The following is a 22,220-nucleotide window of genomic DNA, read 5'->3' on the forward strand; positions in this document are numbered from 1 at the left end:
CCTTATCTGAAAATCTCTTTGATATATTTTTTCCTAATAAAAGCCTTTAATTGAAAGTGTTAAAATAGACTTGATACCTTGATGCCTGTTGCATTATGGTGGAGAACTGAACATTGTACCATTTGTAGCAATGGAAAAATATTTTGTTTATAGTCCTTCACACTGTTTTAAATAAAACATTCTGCTTTTCCATCACAAACATGAATTACTTGAATTATGTTTTCAATAAGGTTTTCAAGTTATTATCAAAGACTTTCCTACAAGCTAAATTAATTTTTCCTATGATATTCAACCACTAGACCTATTTGGTGAAGAAACAAAACAATTGTGTAAAGATTTATGAATGAAAGTTTATTTATAAATATTTGGTTACACCTATAACCATAAAAAGCTATTGACACTCATCCTCTTTTTCCCTTAGAGAGAGCTATTTTTCTATTTATCTCTTTATAAATGAGAGGAAGTAATTTAAATGATCCCATGTTGTCCCTTTTTAAATTTGTTCTTGTATATGCTCCTCTGCTCATCCAATATTTTTCCATTCTCTCTACTGCTTTTACCAATGACCATCCCAGTCATGTGGGTATGGTGACATCCTCAGGCAATTCTCTCAACCACTTTTCACACAGCATCCTACCAAAATACTCAGCTTATTCAGATTTTTCCAATACCCTCTTAATGACTTTTTGAGAAATACTTTCTTAAGGTGTGCACATCTTCAAAGTTTGGAACAATATGAGTATGCATATAAGGGTTTCATTGACATAAGCAAGTTAAGAATATGGGGTCAGCATTTTAAACACATGGTCTAGGTGCCTGTAAGCACAAATCAGGTTTACCTACTTATTGATCAGAATGATACTGAACACTGTAAATGGCTTGGTCTGTCCTCTCCATTAATTTTACTGCTGATAAAGCTGTCAATTAGAAAAATAGATTAAGAGGCTTCAAGAGCTTTGATTGTAAATTGACATACATAAAGGCATACATGTATATCTATATGTATGCAACATAGACCACATAATTTTGATTAATGTGACTGGCTCCTGTGAGAGGTTCACAAACCTCTATGAAGAAGCTCAGAAAGTTCAATCCTACCTCGATAACTTGTTAGTACCTAAGTAAGTATGTCCTTAAGCATAACTGAGTGTGTACATGAATGCCAGATTCTGCCATTTTTCAAACTTTGTTCTTTGCCTTGGTAGTTCAATTCAAGACTAAGTCTCAGCCCAGGTACCTTGGCTCCAGAGATGGTGAGGTGTGTATCAGTACTTACAGCTGTCCTCCTCCTCCATGAAAATACTGATCACATAACAGGCGTACACAAATCCAATCAGCTGTGTGAAAAAAAAGAGTAAAAGCCATCATTAGAACACACTGAACACTTATAAAGCTTTTACTACAATGATATATACAGGTATCACGGCTAAATTTTAAAGATATTTACTTCTATTTCCTGCATTTCCAAATTCCGGTGCAAGTGCTCACAACAGCTAAATTAATTTCCTCTCTTTTGCATAACATGTATTTTATATATAAATATGCATTTTATAGTTTAAAATATTTTCCTAGTCCCAGTGGAATCAGTATTGATGAATACTGCTATTGAGTAATAATAATGGTGGAAAACATCTGCACCTTGATACTCAGTTATTATTTTAATTTCTTTGTTCTTCAATACCTCTGTTCTCACATGGCTTTTCCCACATGAATGTGGGCCCCCTATGCACCTCATATGCTTACTAAAATGCCAAAATATTTATTGACTGCTGCAGAATTAAGTCATAGTAACACTTCTGTGGAATCCACAAGAAATGTCTTTTGGTCCTGCATAAAGCATCCCAGTGAAGAACTGTTAAGCAAAATTTTAAATTGATAGCTGAATTGTCATGATGCAGATGAACAGTAAAACTGGGTTATGATTCACTGACATCAGGAAACACCTTATCAGTAACTCATGTTAACTATGCACAAAATGAACAGTATAATTTCCCCAAAGAACAACAGTCAAACCATGCCATTATTTTAAGAGCAGCACCCAGGAAAACATCCTCCTTAACCCAGATCTGCGTCACTTGTGCCACCAAGGGGAGGGGATTAAGATCTTTAGGATCAAGAAATAGAAACTCCACTCACTCTTTATCCATATAGACAAGAGGTTTTCTTATGACCATGACCAAAGATGAAGAAAATCCCAGTGGGCAAGGAAAAGCTATTAAACTGCACGGCCAGACATGTCCAATCTTGAGAAAATACTGTTTGTGCAGCTGTACACAATTCATGCTATCTGAAAGCCTTGAAAAGACTCTTCATGAGAGATTTCAAAAATAGCCCAGAGATTAGTTTTAAGAACACTCATTTTTCTCTGGTCCATTCAAAAAATCTAATTAAAATAGTTATTCTAAGGATGTCACGGATCAGCCATCTGAGAAAGAGGTAATTTAATAGTATCTAGACAGGCATAAGCTCCTTCAGAAGCAGAGAAATCATTCCAACCTGCTTTCTGGTTGGGCTGCACCAGGAGCTCCAAAAGCCTCTCTGCAGACAAAAAGCTTGTCCACACAAGGGAATTTGGGGAAGTTAAGATGAATTAACTAAAGCTGTGAAATCAATGCACATAAGATAAAGTACATTAAATCCCTGTGTGGCCTTTCCCATTCAGAAATAAAGTGGCCCTAGTTCACCGCAGCTTAATCCTTCTCCAAGGGATTAATCTTCCCATGGAGAATTAAGCTACAGTATGCTGAAGCTGAGCTACTTGTGAATGAGGGCTGTCACAGCACTGTGGCACAGTCCTGTCGGAGCTTCCTCTCCAGGGCATTCACCTCACTGGTGTTTTGACAGTGACTTTAATCCAACTTTTCTCATTCTGGGCAGACTGTAGTATCAGCAGCTTCCCTGACTGCCTTTTCACGTCCAGTTTGCTGCGCGGTATTGCCACAGCCTCTCTCAGGTGAACGGCACTTTGTTGCACTGATGCTCTGAGCCAGCTAAACGCAATCCAGCTCTGGAGGAGGCGCTCGCTCGGGACGGATCCATGGCTGCGCTGCCCATCCCCAAGTGCCTGGTGCCACGGGGGCTGCAGCAGGATGGGACCCGCAGACACAGCAGGGCTGGCTGGGTCACGGCGCGCTCACTTCACCTGCTGGGAATTCTGTGGGTGATTAGGAGCAGTCCAGCTCCTGCTGTAAATGACAAAGGGATCTTTCCGTTCTGCTGGCAGCGCATCCAGGGACAGCATTGGCTTACACACTCCTTGACAGATTAAGCACATTTTTTCTCTAAACTTCACAGTTTAGAGTAGCTTTCAGGCATGACAACTAGAACAATACAATATAAAGGCTTCCAAGAGATCAAAAGACAAATCATACCCGAAAGGCAGTGCTTGTGCCACCTGAAGGTTACATATAATTAAAAAAATATTGCGTTGGTACCACGGAAAAACTGGAATACATGTGATTTTTCATAACAGGATGTCACCTGTTTATTTAGAATGTTTTCTGATCACCATTTGTGTTGTGCAATTTGACTACATAAAGGCTTCCAAGAAATCAAAAGACAAATCATACCCGAAAGGCAGTGCTTGTGCCACCTGAAGGTTACATATAATTAAAAAAATATTGCATTAGTACCACAGAAAAACTAGAATACATGTGATTTTTCATAACAGGATGTCACCTGTTTATTTAGAATGTTTTCTGATCACCATTTGTGTTGTGCAATTTGACTACTTAAGTCACCTGGGTTTGTTTCATTTTCCTAAACATGACTGAAATATTTTTGAAGAGTAAAACTGCTGAACAAATAATGAACATGATAGAAATTAATTGTAGTACAGGCTGTGGGTTAAGTGTTTGTGAAGGAAGATCAAGTACTGCAATTATTTACTCTTTCTCCATAATTTATTTTTTTTTCTTATTAGCAGTATTCTGTATTAAATTAACTTTTTTAATGCAATTTCTTCTTTATATGTACATTGTACGCTATATCCATGCTTATTCTAGAAAACATAATTAAACATTCTCTGTAAGTGCTTCCAGCAGATTTCTCAAATGTCTAAGATGTTGGACAAGTGGATAGAGCACAGCAAGACTTCTACTCTAACGAGTAATAAATTGCCTGACACAGAGAAAGCAATAGGGAAAAGTACTCAAAAAAGTCTTCCAAAATATGTGGGTCATGACAAGTCTGAGTTTGAACAGTCCTAAGAGCTTTCACCTTGCTCTTTCAGTAAACCTTCTCCTTAATCTTTTCCCATTCTCTTCAATGTTTGAAACACACTTTGCCTAACATATGACATTCTTGCAAAATCAGCAGCCTTTCTCTACTTCTCAGAAATATATTTGTTTATATTCCTCAGCATTAGAAATCACTGCTAGCTGTTGTATTTATGATGTAGATTTGTTTAAAACACACCATTTCCCCCATCTGTTCAGTTATTAATACCAGGAGAAATAAAAATTAAAAAAAAAATACATTCACCCTCTTTCAATGTTGTGGTCTTTCCAAGGGGAAAAAAAAAGATGAGGTGACTGACCATAACCCTCCGTAATCCAACAATATCCTTCTGTAGTTAACTGTCAGAATGCATGTTTCTGAAAGAAAAAAAAAGCAAGGAGAAAAAAGAGCCCTTGGGCTGCTTGGGGGGTCAGCAATTCTTGGCTTGTAGCTAACAAACAAGTGGTTATAGTTGGGTAACTGATATCCACAGCACCATTAATAAGAAGTGATAAAGTGAGAATATACTCCTTGACAGATTAGGCCTGTTTCCAGGTCCTTAAACAGAGTTACAGCCAACACTGTGTGAGCATTTTTGTAAATAAATTAATTAAAATCTTTTATTTTGTATTACTGATGGACATGCTAATAAAATATTTATCCCAACAAATTACTTTTGGTATCTTGATTAACACAGCTGCTGTTTGATTAATAGTGTTATGCACATGTGAACCCATCTAGCCATCATGCTAATTGCCAATCTTGGTACTGGAAATGTTGGCTATTGGCCTGGTACCAAGTGATAGACTTAAATGTGTGTTCCCTGATAACTAAAGCAAATACGATGTATCTGAGATGGAAGATTCTTAATTTGGTCATCTTGAATTTCAGTAATCATTCAAAGGGACCAGTGAAGTGGTTGGAACGGGCTGTCCAAAGCATCAAACATCACTACTAGCACCTGAAAGTATAAATAGGAGCCTCTGCTTGATCCAGAGAGAAATATAGATGACCAGGAGGCCTGGTCTTGACAACACTGAGTTTAAGGCATGGAAACCTTCTGGGATCCCCGCACTGTACAAGACTGCCTGTCTTACCTGGAGAGCCCAGTCTAGTTAAGAGTCTCAGAAGACACCTGTCAGTGCTATTCTGCAGAAAATCAGGTGGGAAATTGTGGGTAGAGACTGCTGTCCCCAGCCTTCATCCATCTATGCAGTGGTTGGGGTATACACCTTTCTCTAGAGAGAATAAATACATAAAATACCCAGCTATTTCAGGAAACCACAGAATGGTTTTTGTTGGAAGGGACTTTAAACCTCTTCTGGTTCAACCTCCCTGCTGTGGGCAGGAGGATCTTTCACTAGGCCAGGTTTCTCAGATTTCATCCAACCTGTCCTTGAACACTTTCAGGTATGGGGCATCCACAATTGCTCGTGGCAACATGCTCTAGTGCCTCACCACCCTCATTGTAAAAAATGTCTTCCTTATGACCGATCTTGATCTCTGCTCTTTCAATTTACAACTCTTACCCTTTGCCCTCTCACCACAGACCACGGTAAAAAGCCTCTTTCCATCTTTCTTATAAGCCCCCTTTATAAATTGAAAGGCCAAAATGAAGTTTAAGTAGTCCCAACTCTCTCATGGCCCTCCAAGCGGATGGAGTATTATGAAAGCAGAGTTAGAGGGGTAGAATCACCTCACTTCACCTACTGGCTACACTTGTGATGCAGCCAAGGCTACAATCGGCTTTCTGGACTGCAGGTGCACTTTGCTGACTCATGTTAAATTTGTCATCCACTGTGATCCCCAGGTTCTTCTCAGCAGGGCTCCTTTCATGTCATTCATCCCTCAGCCTGAGCTGATACTACAGATTGTCCTGAGGCAGGTGCAAGATCTTGCATGTGGCCTTTTTGAACTTCACATGGTTCACATGGGCCCCGTCCTTGAGGCTGCCAAGGTCCCCCTGGGTGGAGTCTCTTCCCTCAAGCCCATCAAGAGCACCAATCAGCTTGGTGCCATCAGCAAACCTGCTGAGGGTGCACACAACACTGCTATGTCAGTAATAAAGGCATGAAATAACACTGGTCCCACTATGGGCTCCTGAGTGATACCACTTGTAATTGAACATTGAGCCATAGTTCTTTGGACATGACCATACAACATTTTTAGACCCATCAGAATTTTCCTACCAAAACCCTTATTTCTTCAATGACTAGCTGATAAGTGTTGCTGAATTCTCTAAGCCATAGCGAAGGATAGACTCAGGATGTGAGAAACAGTTGTCACGTAGGCAATGATTTGGCAGAGACTTCAGTGTGGAGTCCACAAAGGGATTTCTTATTAGTGGAACATGGGTACTCTGATATGATGCTATTATCAAGGCTTTTGATGCATAATTTATTTTCTGCTGATATCCTTAGGCAGAAATAAAATAGTAGCCTCTGTTATTTTTCTCTCATGCAGGCAGCAGAGTCTCAAGAGGACCATAATGCTTTTGCCTAACTAAAATCTCCAAGCTTAAGTTATGGACATCTGCATGAAATGTAAATACCTAGTTTAATAGGACTGAAATTAGATTATATAATTGTCCATCATTAAACTGAGAGAAACTATTAAAACATGTAAGAAATTAAAAAAACTAATCATTTGAGCAAATATATGCTGTGAGATATAATTGCTTTAATAAATGGATATTACTAGAATATATCCTATTAAAAACAAGAATCAAACGGAGTGAACAAATGTATGTTTACTTGCTAATTCATATATTTTAATAGTTACTACTTAATGTGGATTAACCTTTCCTTAGGAAAGCAAGGATAAATGCAAAATAAAACTAGAGTGATGATTTAAATCAAGGCTGTTTTCTACAGACTGAAATACTTTTTATTAAAATTGGTGATTTGGATAATTTTGATTTAAATCTTCCTGCTTTGATTTGTCATCATCAGCTGTGCGCTTTAAATACACTCTCACAGTATGAGATTACTTTCCTATCAGCTTCACATACTGCTGTTCCACTGGTTCAAAGTAGATACGTGAGTCTTCCCTAAGTATTTAAGATTACATGAAGCAGTGCTCTGGGCTATCAGGTTAATCTTCAAGGTCAGGTGTACAACGGCTCTCTTACCACTGTTAAGCAACTACACAGAGTTTTGTTGCGACAGCATGGAACCATTCACATAAACAAAAAAAATGTACAGTACTCCTGGCCCCAAGATGTAGGTGACATTGTAGGTAAACTAGGTTTGGAAGATTTCTCCAATCAAAATGGAAACTGTGCTTCACACTCTTCCTTGTACACATCAAGTCCACCCAGACTGTCACAGCACTGAATACAGCTTTTTCTTGACTTCTGTTTTGCTGATGAGAGCTGAAAATCATTATTTATTATTTAACTCTGGGGTTCTTCAAAACTGTAACTTGAAAAACACAATTTCTTTTTTTCTGCAAGATCCTTCACTATTATCCAATTTCTCACAAAGGCTGAGGAAGTATCAAAGGATGAGAAACTTTTAAAGCTGAATCTTTATGCATAAAAAATTTGTAGGATACAAAGCTTGACAAGATGTCTTAAATTTAACTTATAAAATAGAAACTGTGTAGCAAGAGTTTACTAAGCGAAAAGGTAAAAATGCATTGAATTACAAAGCATCCTGACTATTACTGTCTCCTGATGAGCATTTTCAGAAGAGCTAACAACTACTGAGGAAAAGCTGAAACATGAGTAGTTAATCTTCTTAGCTACCTACTTGCCATTAACACTTTTATTACTCTGCAGAGAGGACTATAAAGCCCTTTTCCTCCATTAAAGACTAGAATAGTGCTAAATCAGAATGGGAGATACATAAGGGAAACAGGATATTATCCCAGTATCTCTGTGCATATACCATTCAGCAACATAGAAATATGACCAAGATTATCAGGCACAAAGAAATCAGAACTCTACATATTTCAAGACAATGACAAAGGAAAGAGATCCAGAATAATAGAAGTATATAGTTGGAGCATAATAAAAAACATTTACTACTATGGTATATAGTTATCCAATTATATGACTCTATACAATTATGCACTCTATCTGCTTGATTATAAATATTCTACTAGAAACATATTTTAAAACTGTATCATTATAGATAACTTCAAAACTGAATACATTTTTTTGAATTAAATAACAGACAGTCTCAAAGTTATGTCTCCATTTTCCAGAATTATATGATGACATGCATAACATTTTACACTGGCAGCAGGGGGAGGCTCAACCTGAAAGTACTTAGAAATCTCAAACCGTAAAAGCACACAGCAGGGAAAAATGTCCAGAAAACATAGCAGGAAAAGGTAGCAGCAATAGCTGAAGTACCCTATGTTTGATTTTTTTTTTCCTCTCCTTCTTCTTCCTAAAATATATTTGATTTGAGTTGAATAAAATTCAGGCTGTAGGGGTATTGTCTACCAATTTAATCAGCACAGCATAGATCTGGTCTGGTCCAGCTGTACTATTTGCAGCTGTAGTGGAGAGCTCCTAGAGACTACAACTCTCATCACCCTAAATGTGCTAAGGACTCTAAAAATGGGTGACAGGAGCTTGAGGGTACTTTTGCTATATATATATTACAGTCATAAAAACAAGAGAAGCAAATGAGCAGATACTAAAATGTCTGCTCTTAAAATACATAGAGGTTGTTCTTGGCTGATACAGCAGGAGACAATTCCTCTTGAATACCATCTAGCTAGCACTGGGAGCGCAGCAGCAAGCTGGAAAAGACTACTACACCTGTTAGCTAATGTGCTTTTTTAAGTTCTACCCTGTATTTGCTGTTCTCAAGTCCTTGTTCCCATCGTGTCTCTATGACTTAATTTAAAAAATTGTATTGGTAATCTTATTTTCCCAGGCCAAGATCAGAAACTTTGTTGCCTGAACTTGGTCTGGGAATTTATTTCTCCGGCAGCATAAATGTATAATTATCCCTGTTACCCAGTTGGCCAAAATGACTTTACCAATTAAGAGGGAGGACTGATGTGTTATGCTGCCAGGATGTGTCCCAGCTTTGTTAGGGCTGAGAGCAAGAAGGGAAAACTTAGTGTTTGCCCTCCCCTCTTGCTCTTCAGCTTAGCTATTCTCCCTCCTCTGTTTTTGCTGCAAGTCCTTAGAAAAATTATTTTGTGTTCTGAGACCTAAAAGATGGATGATTTTGAACAAACTGTGAAATCCAATCTTGTGTATAATTTCATAGGTCACAGAATTTCACCTAGGTACTCTGTTAACACAATGATAATGTCAGAGCAGCCCTCACAGACTACTTTGGGGTGCTCCAAGATGAGTTATGGACACAGAAGTAATCTGGGAACCTGTGTCCTTTACTCAGAGAAGAGATTAGAAATAAACCCCAAGCATTAATTCTTATCTATTTGGTTATCTATTGTGTGATAGAGATCTAAATTTCCTATTTGGAATGAAAAGTAAGTCTCAATATGCAAAAACACTGAACATAGTACTTAAACATGACTCGTCAGAAGAGGGTTTTATCTTGAAATATATTAATTGCTTGTTAATGATACAACTGGATACAGTGAAAGTCAAAAGCGTAAAATAAAGGCAACTTTAAATGTTGAAAGTTTAAGAGCAAAACAATGGAAAGAGAAGGGGGTGAGGGTGGTAAGAAGGAAGAGAAAGGAGATCTACATCTGAGCAGACTCTCAACAAAACCACCAAAAAAGAGCTGGATAAACAAGTGAGACTTTAGATCTAGCTTTTCTCCAGTGTGTAAAGAAAATAAAAGTCATCCTAAGAACAGGGCCAAAGTTCTCATATTTAATTCAACGACTAATTAGTTTGTCAGCTGAATAACAGGAACTGAGAGAACCCTTTACATCTAATCGTACAATAAGCAAGCGAAAAGATGACCTTCCTCCATTTCTGCCAAACTGACTTTGTGTTATTTGGTTTTATATTTTCAAAATATCTGCTTTTATTTGCTTTCACCTTACTTATCAGTGTTAAGGATAATTTTAGATGTACTCGCAGATCACACTATATTTCACATCTTTTGATATAACAACAAAATTCAGGTTTCATGGTGTCTTGTAACCCAAAGTATTTCCTAAAGTACTCATCAGGTAATGATGAGTTACCTCCACCAAAGCTGCATGTACCATTTTGGAAGCTGGTAATGAAATCAGAAGAAAGAATGAAAGAAATATCTGCCTGTGACTAAAGCCAATGTAAATCTCTTTGACATGAGACAAGGTGCTTGGGAAGATTTTTTGAATCCCAGGGAAACCGATTATGCACGCAGGGGGTACAAAAGCAAACTGCTTTCAGAACAGCAGCAAATCTTGGCCATTTTTTATGCTAATACTCCTTTTAAAATCTTTTCACTGCTTCTACTGCAATTATGAAAGATGTTCTTTGTTGATAGAATGCCAAAAGATATTTTTTCCCTCCTTATTAAATCTGAAGGCACATAATGAGAATATTATTCCCACTTACTTCTTACAACAGACGCAGAGAATGTATTTTAATTCCAACAATGCATTGAAATCTGTAAGAATGACTTCTTTTTTATGGAATCATTTCTTTCCCTTCATGCACAAGGTAAATAACACATACATGAAACAATTATATTACCATGAGGCAGTACACATTAAAAGACAAACAAACTGTGACATGGAAATAAAAATATCTAATTCAAGATTTCAGTGAATTATGACAGTCTGATTCCCACTATCAGCTAAGCACCTTTATAGATATATCTTAAATACCTAAGTAATAATAGCTAAGATACACAAAATATTATTCTGGCTCCTGTTAATCCATAAAGATGGCTTAAAAATCAAGTGAAAAAAATTGCAAAGCTTTCAGCAACAACAGTTACGCCACAGCAGTAAGTCAAGGGAGGTGATTCTGCTCCTCTGTTCTTGCAAGACCCCACCTGGAGTGCTGTGTCCAGCTCTGAGGCCCCCAACATAAGAAGGACATAGACCTGCTGGCGTGAAGTCAGAGGAGGCCATGAGAGTGGAGAAATTCATACAAAGCAGCATGAATGAGCACAGGTTGTCTGAAAACTTTTCTTATAATCTGGTTTGCAGGACAGGGTGGAAAAGTAGCATACAGTATTTCTCTCTGTGGGTATCAATTCCTAAATATTTTTGGACATTGCATAGTTCAGTGTTCTTTTTCTATTACTATTTTTTTAATATATGGAAGGAAAATCACACCAAAAAAACCTTTCCATGTTCACCAGACTCTGACTTTTTTGCTTTTTTGGGTGTGTTTGTTGAAATATTACAGTGACGAAGAATGTCAGATGACAGCTAGAAAAGGTGGAGTTATGATGATCTTTCTTGATCACCCCTTTGTTTTTGCTAATCAATTTACATCTAACAGCATATTTAGTAGATGATCTATCCCCACATGTGGTTTGTCTTGTGTATGAAAATGCCATATTTAAACCACAGAACAAATGATTCAGTTTTGAGCCACAGCTGAACTGGGGTTTTTTGTCTTTGGAAGAAACAATAGTATAATTAGAAACATTTCAGAATTTATGTGCTTGGCAGCTAATATAGCAGCCTCTTCACTCAGCACAAACTGTAATTATTCAATATGAGGATATGGGGACAAACATGACAGAATGGTGTAGGATGAAAGATGGTGGAAGGGGAAAGCTACATCCTTGTTTGATCCTTCCCACTGTAATTCTCACTATGGATAACATTATTTAATTTGTCCAAGTTACTACCTGAATGTGCAGGAACTACTAAAACATGCACGCACACACGCACACACACACACACACACACACACACACACACACACACATCCTTATAATCCTTTGTGGAGTGGTCTGCTCTGATATGCGAGAAACAAGAATACCATAAAAGCTGCAATCTTATCAGTTTGCTCAGGTATTCCCAGTTAAACTGTGTGCTAAAAGGCTTTTGTGCTGGATTCCCACTGGGCAGAAAAGCTATCAAGAATTGCAGTGAAGCTTTGCTTTCTATCAGTGCCTAATGAATTTCCAAAGCTGCTTCTCCCGTCATGTCTGACCCAGTGTGATCTCTTATATCACATATCCCTGGCGCAGTTTATTTGCTTGCAGTAGGTGGTCCCTGTATATACGTTGTGGCTTCATGTCCTATTCACTCCTGTTTCTTACCAGCAGCTTTCACTTGGCACTGCACCCCACTCCGCTGCTCCCTTTACCTTCATCTGGGTCTGATTCTGCAGCCTGAAACCCAAGGTGCTTCTGAAAGGAGCATTTCCTTTCCAAGGTATCTAAGCTCAGCCTGTAATCAGACAGCATGCACATACACAAGCTACACTGGAGACATTCTAGAAAGGACTTTTCTCCCACTATCAGTACAAACCCACCACAAGCATCCCGTCATGGCTGGTGAGTGTGTCCCCACAGGTTGGGTGTGTGGGAGGCATTTTCTTGCCTTTCCCCAGAGCTAAGTGTCAAGATGTTCTAGCACATGGGAGGTAGATTTGGCCCTAACTACTGCCTTGAGGCTATTCCTGAAAAGAAAGGCAAAACCAGCAAGAAGAGTCTGCACCCGGCAAAAGTAACTGCTCATTTGCAGCACTGAGATCATTTCTCCAGTCCTGACTGGAGAAGAGTCTTTGGAGTACCTGGCTCTGGCTCATCTAGGCTGAGCTTCTGGTTACAGCAGGTAGTTTCTTTCTGGGAAACAAGCTCAGGTTTAATCTAGGACACGGGTGATGGTGCTTATTCGGGGTCATGTCCTGGCATGAGGAGAGACTCTGGATCACCCAGACTGAAGGCGATTATGTCAGGCAGAGAAAATGTTAACCTACTTCTCCTCCTTCTCCTTGCAACTATAACTGGGATGGATCTTTGCCAAGAAATCTTCGCCTGTACATGAGAGACACCAGAACCTCAAGAGAGTGTCTTTAGAAGAAACCTTATTATACATGGGGGAAGTTGAAGGTATCACCAAAACAGCACCTTTGGTCGTCTGGAATGTTTCTAGGGTTCCTGTGCTCTTGGACAGGGTGTTTGAACTCTCTTTCTTTTCTTCCCTTCAGGTACAAATAAGTTTAAGCCTACCAAGACATGCTGTGCAGCTCAGACTAGCTGAATAAATACATGGCAGGTTAAACTTTATGTCACTCTTTCCCCTGAGGAAACAATTCCCTCATAGTCTGAGCAGAAGTAGAGCTGGCTCATTTAAAGGTAGGTCTACTTTAATGGTAATTCTCACAGTTCTTTAGAATGTTAAATTTTACAAAAGCCAGTTTAGACCAAAAGGAAAATAAAGGAGAGGCAGTCTGACTTCTGTAATAAGCAAGTTGGCAGAAAATGTAATTATTCAATGACATGGGGTCAAATATGACAGAAAGGTGTAGAATGAAAAATAATGGAAGGGGAAAGCCATGTGTCATATTAAAGCCCTTTGAGGGATAATTCAAGTGATACAGAACAGTTATACCTTGAGAAATTTCTTTGACCAGATCCCTAACCACAGCTTCTCAGTAATTACATGCTGTCATAGAATAAAAGCTGTTCATCTCTTAATCTCATAGATGAGAATAGAATAGGACCAGGCTATTTCAAATGGAAGGGACCTACAACAATCATCTCATCCAAGTGCCTGACCATTTCACTTCTGACCAAAGGCTAAAGCATATTGTTAGGGACATTGCCCAAATGCTTCTTACACACTGACAGACTGGGAGCATCAACCACCTCTTTAGGGAGCCTGTTCCAGTGTTGCACTCTTTTCACAGTCAAGAAATGCTTCCTAATGTCAAGTCTGAACCTTCCCCAGTGCCGCTTTGAACCATTCCCGCATGTCCTATCACAGGATACCAAAACTGAATAAAAGATCAGGACTTGCCTGTATACTTGCCCTCCTCAGAAAGCTGGAGAGATTAATGAGGTCACGCCTCAGCCTCCTTCTCTCCAAACAAGCTGAATGTCCTTAGCCGTTCCTCACAGGAAGTGCCTTCCAACCCTCTCACCAGCTTTGCTGCCTTCCTCTGAGTGCATCCAAGGACTTTCACATCCTTCTGAAACTGTGGGGCCAGGAACTGCCCACAGCACTCCAGGTGGGGCCACAGAGATGCAAAACACACCTCTTTTGACTGGCTGATGATGTTGTACTCGATGCACGCAAGGGTGGAGTTTGCCCTCCTGGCTGGCAGGGCAAACTGCTGACTCTTCCTGAGTTGCTGCCAACCAGCAGCCCAAGAAGTATAAGAATATATAAACCATGTATGATTTACACGATGCAGCAAAGCAAAACAAAAGTCCACTGCAAAATGCTGGGAAACAAGATGAGATCTCATGGCATTGAATGACTGGATGATAAAATCAGAGCTGAAATTCTATGTCAATAAATTCAAAGTAATGCAAATAAGGAAAACCAGCTGTAACTACACATATACAGTAAGAAGCTCTAAATTTGATATTAGCTCTCAGGAAACTTGTGAATAGTTCATTATAAGCCTCAGCTCAGTGCTCAGCTGCAGTCAGAAAGGAGAATCAAATAGTAGAAAAGCAATAGAAAAGAAAGTAGAATACATCATTATGCCACCATACAAATCCCTTGTGTCCTGCATCCTCAATGCTACACACAGTTCTTTCTCCTCATCTCAGAAAGGAAGCAGTTGAATCAGAACACTTACAGAGAAAAGCGTCAAAGATAATCAAAGATATGGGTGGGTTTAGAAAAGGGAGAGATTAGACAAATTTGGAAAAGAGACAATTAATTACAGAAGCATAGAAAAAAATAAAATAATGAGTGGCTTGGAAATGATAAATACAAAATACTTAATCCCACGTTTCATTATATAAGGACAATGAAAAATCAAACCAAATTACTAGATCACAGAAAGGTATTGTCTTTAATCACAAACTGATGGAAGGACACTTTCCACACAAATCAGAAATAAACTGTGGAACCTAATGCCCTGAACATGCTGAAGAGATGAGTCCTATAGATGATTCAAAAGCTGTTCTTTTCAGGGAAAAACGTCCATAGAAGGCTGTGAGAAACCAGACTTCCCATACGACAGGAGATGTTAAACCCTCATCTTTGGCACATTGAACATGTCAATTTATTACTGTTTACATTTGCTGAATTCAGCTGCAAATGTTATAGTTGGAAAATTAGGATCATGGAAATCTAATGCACACAATGGGAAAGAGATTAAAATATTAACTCTAGGCTTAATGTACATATTGTAATATCAGCCCAATATTTGTTGAATTGAAATGAATAAATTGAAGTCCTTTGGAATCAGGTTTTGAACTTCATAAGAAATTGTTTAGCTAGGTATGCTACCTATTCCAGATAAAAGGGAAGATGTGATGTTGATGCTTCCACATAAATATTGAGAATAGATGAGTGAGGCTCAGCTATTATGTTTGATTTCTAGGATTACTCTCAGCAGTTCATAATCTAAAATTTCCTGGCAACCTCATTCATTGTGAAAAATATGGGTTGTGATTGGAGCTGGGCCAGGAAAACTTTTGTTTAATTATGACTAAATTGGCTATTACAAAATGTCAAAATACTTCATAGATTTCATTCTGAAGTCTTTCAAAAGTCAAAAAAGTTACATTAATCAGGCAGTATTTGCAGTAATAAAAAATTTACTACTTAAGAACAAAAACAGGTGCAAGGGGAAAAAAGGAGACCTCTCAAATGAAAAGAATGATGTGTTACATTAATTGTCACATTTCTAAAATACGATTCAGCTCACTGTGGGATGCATTTTCACAACCATCGCTAAAACTGATGTCAGTCTGGCAAGTACTAAACTATGAGCTCTTCGTATTTTTCAGATTTTTCATCCACTGTCAAGTTAGTAAATAGGTTGCAATATATAGCAAGGCTTTTGACATTGTCTCCCACAAAGTCCTCATAGCTAGGCTCAGGAAATGTGGGTCAGATGAAGTGACACAGAGGTATGTCAAGAGCCACCAGAATGGCTGAGTTCAGAGGATTGTGATCAACAGAGTAGAATCCAGTTGGAGCCCAGTAGTTAGGTGTCCTAGGTTACAATGGAAGATGTGCCCAAAATATGTATTCTATCACCATCTACATGAGCTGTTGAAACTAGGTTGGGCAGCGTTTCCCTTGCCCCCTCCCTCCAGACTATCTTCTGTTAATGGCCCTCAATGCCCTGCTGCATGACTCATAGATAACTCCCTCCAGGAGCTATCTCTGTTTAATGGGCAATCAAGGACCCATTGCAAGACTGATAAAATGGTATCAGCCCACTGTGAGATGCTCCACCCAGGGGGAGGAGCCAAGCATTCCCACCTGGATATAATCTGGGATTTGGGACAGCACAGGCAGCCTTACCCACTGGATTTCCAGAGGACAAGAGCTACCAGACCTTTCTGTGGGAACACTGCTTCAGCAAGACCACTTCATCTGGACTGCTACCACCACGGTTTCAGGTTGTATTCTGACTCTGTCAGTGATCTTTTGTACTATTGCATGTGTTTTATTTTATTTTATTTTATTTTACCTTTTTTTTTTTTTCTCTCCTATTAAATTGGTTTTTTCTGACTGGGAGTCTCTCGCTGGTTTTGCCTTCAAGCCAGCACATCAGGGCATTCCCCAGGGATCAGTACTGGGTCCACTCTTACCCAATTTGTTTATCAATGACCTTTCATCCAGGTCATTGATAAACAAATTGGGTAAGAGTGGACCCAGTACTGATCAAGTTTACCCTTAAGTTTATCAAATTCTTATACAGCTTTTTATAATTCTTAAATCTGGCAATTTTGGGAACCCGGTGCAAACATAATAGCTGGGGTTTTTTTGCAGATTTTACTATTCCTAGATAAATATTATTTGTTTTAGAACACAAAGTCATTCTGTCTTATGTATGGCTTTTCTAAAAATCTGCATCACTGTGAAGAAAACAAAGAAATATTTCTTAGAATTCTTTAGAGGTAAGAAGTGCGCTACTACAAAAACTTTAAAATTGGTATGATTTTACTCACTTTCATGAAGAAAGTCCTGAGATATTTCCTTTTGATGTTGTAATACATAAACCAAATAATATCTATAAAAAATAACAGTGAATGGGAAAACAGCTGCACTACAGCTGCCCTGAACTATTAGATGAGACAATTCTAGGAGGAGAACAGTGGAACAAGGACATTGAACACCCAGGAACCAGATTGCAGCGACCTGAGGTGGAATGCAGCTTCCAGGGGCAAAGAGATCCATAAAAAAGAGAAGTTCAGGAAAGTGCTTAGACTGACTGGGAGAACACACACTGAATGAGCACAAACTTTTCCAAGAAGAAACATAGAAAATGATGGATTTGGCTCAATAGTGGTCTTCTGGATGCCCTGCACACAGATTAGAGAGAAAAATATAAAATAACACAAACCAAATATAGAATAACATCCCAGAAGTGTATAGGGATGAGCTCAGAAAGGTCAAGACAAGATACAACTAAAAAGAGAATAAAACATAACAAGAAAATACTCAGTGGCATAAACTAATAAAGGCCAAGCTCAAGTAATGATCTGCCACTGTCCACAGTGATACAACCCTGCCTGAGGCTGTAGGTTTGTGTGGCAGCTGTAATTATATTCCAGATGGAAACATCTCTTCCAGGACTGGAGGCATGGGTTTGAGAGGTGGATATAAGGTTTGGCTATGTTCCATGGCATTGCCTTCAGGGGACTTCAGACCTTAAGGTGGCAAAAAAATTCAATGTCTTTTGTCTTTATTCTCTTCTTCAGCAGAAAGATTACCTGTGGTTGGTGAAGTAATGCAACTGACACTCATAAGACACTCAGGTGAGAATAAAGAAGAGTATGTTATTGATCATCTACCTAAAATAGAAAGCTGAAATAATTCAGATGTACTAGTCCTGGTAAATTCACCTCAAAGCATGTAGAAGTCTAGCTAAAGCAGTCTCAAGCATGTTAGAATGTATTTGTAACAATTTAATGAGAATAGGAGAGGCCAAAGATCAGAAAATCAAAGATTGTACCCATCTCTTTACACAAAGACAGGAAAAAAGAAGGGAAACAGAAGACACAGAATTCTATCCCTAATTTAATTTACCATAAACTTCTTAAAAAAAAATATATATATTCGTTTGTAAATAAACATACTAGTAGGTTAAGGTGTTAAGTACTGAATCATGTTATATCAAGTCTGCTCCTTCTTAGGAGAGATAATGGGCTTTGTAGTTAGGGAAGGAGAATCAGATGCGATAAATCTTGATTTTTAGTAAGCATTTTGGCACTGCTTGGCATTCTTAGAAGTAAACGATGAAAATGTTGCTTAGACCAAAGTACTATTGGTATAGACTGAACAACTGGCTTGAAAATTGCACTCAGAAGTAGCCACTCATTGTCCTCCATCAACTTAAGAGACAGCTGTTGGTGGGGCTCTGTGGAACTCCACCTGGGCCCAGTGCTGCCCAGCAGTTTCAGCAGTCACTGGGTTATCTGGATAGAGATACTATGACATTCACAATTCCAAATAAAATAAGCTGGCAATGGTTGCAAACCCCATGGTGGACAAAAATAGAATTAAAATAATATTGGAAAATGGACAACGGATTTGGAGAAAAATATAGCCCAAGTGTAAATTATTGTACTTGAGTAGGAATAAGGAATAACCAACTACCTGAAGACAAAACAGGGTGAACAACAGGCTACATAGCAGTTCCACAGAATAACGAACCACACCCAGGCTGTGACTGCCCAAAATCATAGTGTTGGGGCAATAAACCGAGACATCATGCTGGGATGCAAAACTGAATTTCAAGGTTAATCAGAAGTGCCCTGGAACACAGCAGCAGTGTGACATCAGGTTGTGTATATTTTGTAGATTGCCCTTCAGCAAAGAGGAGAACCAATCAAAGAGATTTCAGGTGAGTTATGAGGATGATCAAGCATCTAGAAAACATGACATCTTTGGAAATCTTACAATACTAAATTACACGCTGCTTTAAAACTTCTGGACCTGGGAGTCTGCATTTACAGTGTATTGTTAGTTTTCATTGTTCACAGAAAAGTGAAGTGCAAACGGCTTCTTCAGAATGCTGCCACTGAAACCACGTATCAAACAATTTTATTCTAGAAATAATAAGTTACTGTCAGAGGATAAAAATCTTAACAGAGCTTTTCAAATTCAATTACAACATGAAACAATTACCAATATCAAAAGACTCAAGGCTTTTCTCATTAATATTTTAAAGCAGCATGACAGATTATTTTGAGTGTGTCAGTAATGATTCATACTTCTTGTTGAGTACCCATTGTAAGGGAGAATGTTAAGACAGTGAACTGTCTTTTTTCAGACCAATATATGAAAAACATCATTAAAGTCGTTATGCATCTAGACAGGGTATAACCTTGTCTGACAGCTGTAACAAGAGCAGATGAGATGCAAAGCAGAATCTGATTGCTTCTTCAGGTTTTGTGCTGGCTACTGTGTGGCAAGATTCAATTATTATGAAAAAAACTATGACACACAAGAAATCTGTCCAAAGCTGAAAACAGAAACAAGTTGTGTGGGTGTGTTATTCTCCAATGGTGAAGAGATACTATTCAAGGTGGGATATTACCTTCCCAACAGGCTAAATCAAACATCACCATGAAACAGTAAATATCCTCAACATGAAAAAAAAAAAAAAAAAAAAAAAAGAGTACATTACCGCAGGACGCTGGGCTGTACGTGAGAATAACTCTGTATTTCTTTTTCAGAAGCACCTTTGAAACATTGCCAGGTAGATAGATGTCCAAATGTCCACACCCACCCAGAAGGTAAAGAGATGCCTAACATATGCATCTACTATAAATTTAGGAATCATAAAGTGTTCTGTCAAGCCTCCAGCTGCCACTCCAGGAGGCTGGTACCTTGTAGGTCTAACCTCACACCCCCTTACCATACACAGATATCCAAGGCATTTAAAATAGGCAGCTGAAATCCTGGTGGGATAGGACAATCACACCAAATACTTTCATTTAGAAGCCACAAGATATTTTCCCAGCTGAGGAGAATGAAAAACTACTGAAACAAACAAACATGAAAAAAATTAATTAATATTACACTGAATGATAATATTTTATAATTTCAACACATTAGTTTCTGAAAGCTGTATCCATCTCAGATTTCTACAACGGATCAAGAGGTTACACCAGTAAAATAACCATTGTTTTACCTTTTTGTCAGAAAATGAAATTTTTGCAGTAAAAAACAATGTATGCAATTCGCTTACTATGCTTTGTTCATTTCCTTATTTTTCCTTTTCTCTATTTGCCTCTCCCATCTGTTTTGTACTCATGCTGAGTCCCATCTGCATTACAGAAGGCGAATAACCCACACAGGAAGAATTTTCTCTGCTTATTTCTCTGTACAAAACCCTGGGAAATTAGATATTTTGACAGATATTTGTAGTTTCTTTTACTGTTAGTTTTAGCATCTCCCAATACTTTCTAAATATGTTTACTTCTTCTGAAACTTCCTTAGATGAGTTGCACAGAAAACCAATCATTGTATTACAATAGTATTACAATATATAAAAACTAATTCCTACTGAAGCTGAATTTCTACCTGTGGGACACATTTAATTCAAAGAGAGATTTAATGTGTCTGAAAATCATTTTAGGTGCTAAGCTACAAACAGAAACAGACATAAAAAATATTGTCATATGGGCAGTTAGGTAAGTAACTCTTCTACCATGCATTTTCTATGTTTTTGATAGCATCTTATTAGCATAATGTATCCTTTGTGCTAATCAAGTGCTTTACAGATCAAGTTCAATCTATTCAAAATATCCTTATTTTTTAGAGGGTTGAACTAGCAAGAATAAAGAATTATGGTAAGTGCAGTACATATGAAAATATAACTTTCTTTTAGGTAAGTGGCTGCAGTTTGGGCTTCTGCCCAGCTTAGTTAGTTTAACATGACTAATACACAATAGGCATTAACAGCTTAGCTCACCTTGTTTCCTAAAGGTGGGTTTTTTGTTTGTTTGTTTGTTTGTTTGTTTGTTTTTGTGGGGGTTTTTTGAGTTTTTTTTGGGGGGGGGGGGGTTGTTTTGTTTTTGTTTTTGTTTTTTAATGTGCATGATGGAAATTGACAGAAAAGAGAGGTATATGGAAAGAAGAAATATTAAAATATTAAATGCCATGGGAAAGAAGAGATACTAAAAGTGAAGCAGAGGTTGTGTGGGAAAAAACTCTGCCTAAGCCAGAGCAAAAGCCTTCATTATATTTTCTCATTCCTTGCTTGCAGGAGGCCAACTGACTCCACAAAGGGCTATGGAAATAGCTGTGGATAATCTGCAGCTTAGCAAGGATTTCAGACTAACTGTGCTTTCCAAAGCTATTGCCTTGCTTATTTTACCCTTCAAAGGAGGATCTACTGGAAAGTTATTTATTTATATTGCATATAGATGGTATGCTTTGGATATTATGGTTAGTGTCTCCAGCTGCAGAGCTCAAGGACATACTCCACCATGGTGCTTAGCAATTTTCTGTCCTCAGCTCTCACAAAGATAACTTGTAGTCAGAGCAGCAAGCTAAGATCAGGAAAAGAGAGATTTATTTGTCTAGATCATCCAGCAGTCAAAGCTCAGCTAAATTCAAAGAAAAGCACTTATGGAAAGCAATTTCTCTACATTGAAAAGAAGCCTCACTCTAGGAGTAGATCAGCTTGGCAACTCTTAGAAGAGACACACCTGGGGCTTCTGGGGACCTTGGGGGTGGACAACAAATCACAGGTGAATCCAGCTGCACTGCCCTAGTGGTTGATTTATTAACAGAAGAATGGGTGACCATAGAAATTGTTTTAACACAATACAGGAAAACCTTTTCTATTCCCAAAAATGGTTTACATCTTCCTAAAGATGGTTTACAGTGCCTGACCATAACTTATTTGTGCTCTTTTATAGTATATTCTAAACAAGTGCTTCATAAAAATACGGCACCTTATTGGACAGAGTATCTAAGCTAAATTAAGAAAACAAACACCTGACTAG

At 38.3% G+C, this 22,220-nt stretch overlaps 1 protein-coding gene across 3 annotated transcripts in view; it reads right to left on the reverse strand.

The window, feature by feature from the left end:
* NKAIN3 (sodium/potassium transporting ATPase interacting 3) overlaps positions 1-22,220 on the reverse strand; it is a 346,346-nt gene that overhangs the window by 25,111 nt on the left and 299,015 nt on the right. For 2 of the 3 annotated variants that reach the window (XM_040067999.1, XM_040067990.1), the window contains exon 5: positions 1,277-1,337. In XM_040067999.1, coding sequence (XP_039923933.1) covers positions 1,277-1,337 — 61 coding nt within the window. Of the gene's footprint in view, positions 1-1,237; positions 1,338-22,220 lie in introns of all 3 variants that reach the window. The other variant, XM_040068008.1, reaches the window with a different exon arrangement.

Source organism: Hirundo rustica, chromosome 1 (assembly GCF_015227805.2).
Source record: "Hirundo rustica isolate bHirRus1 chromosome 1, bHirRus1.pri.v3, whole genome shotgun sequence".
Classification (NCBI taxonomy): Eukaryota; Metazoa; Chordata; class Aves; order Passeriformes; family Hirundinidae; genus Hirundo; species Hirundo rustica.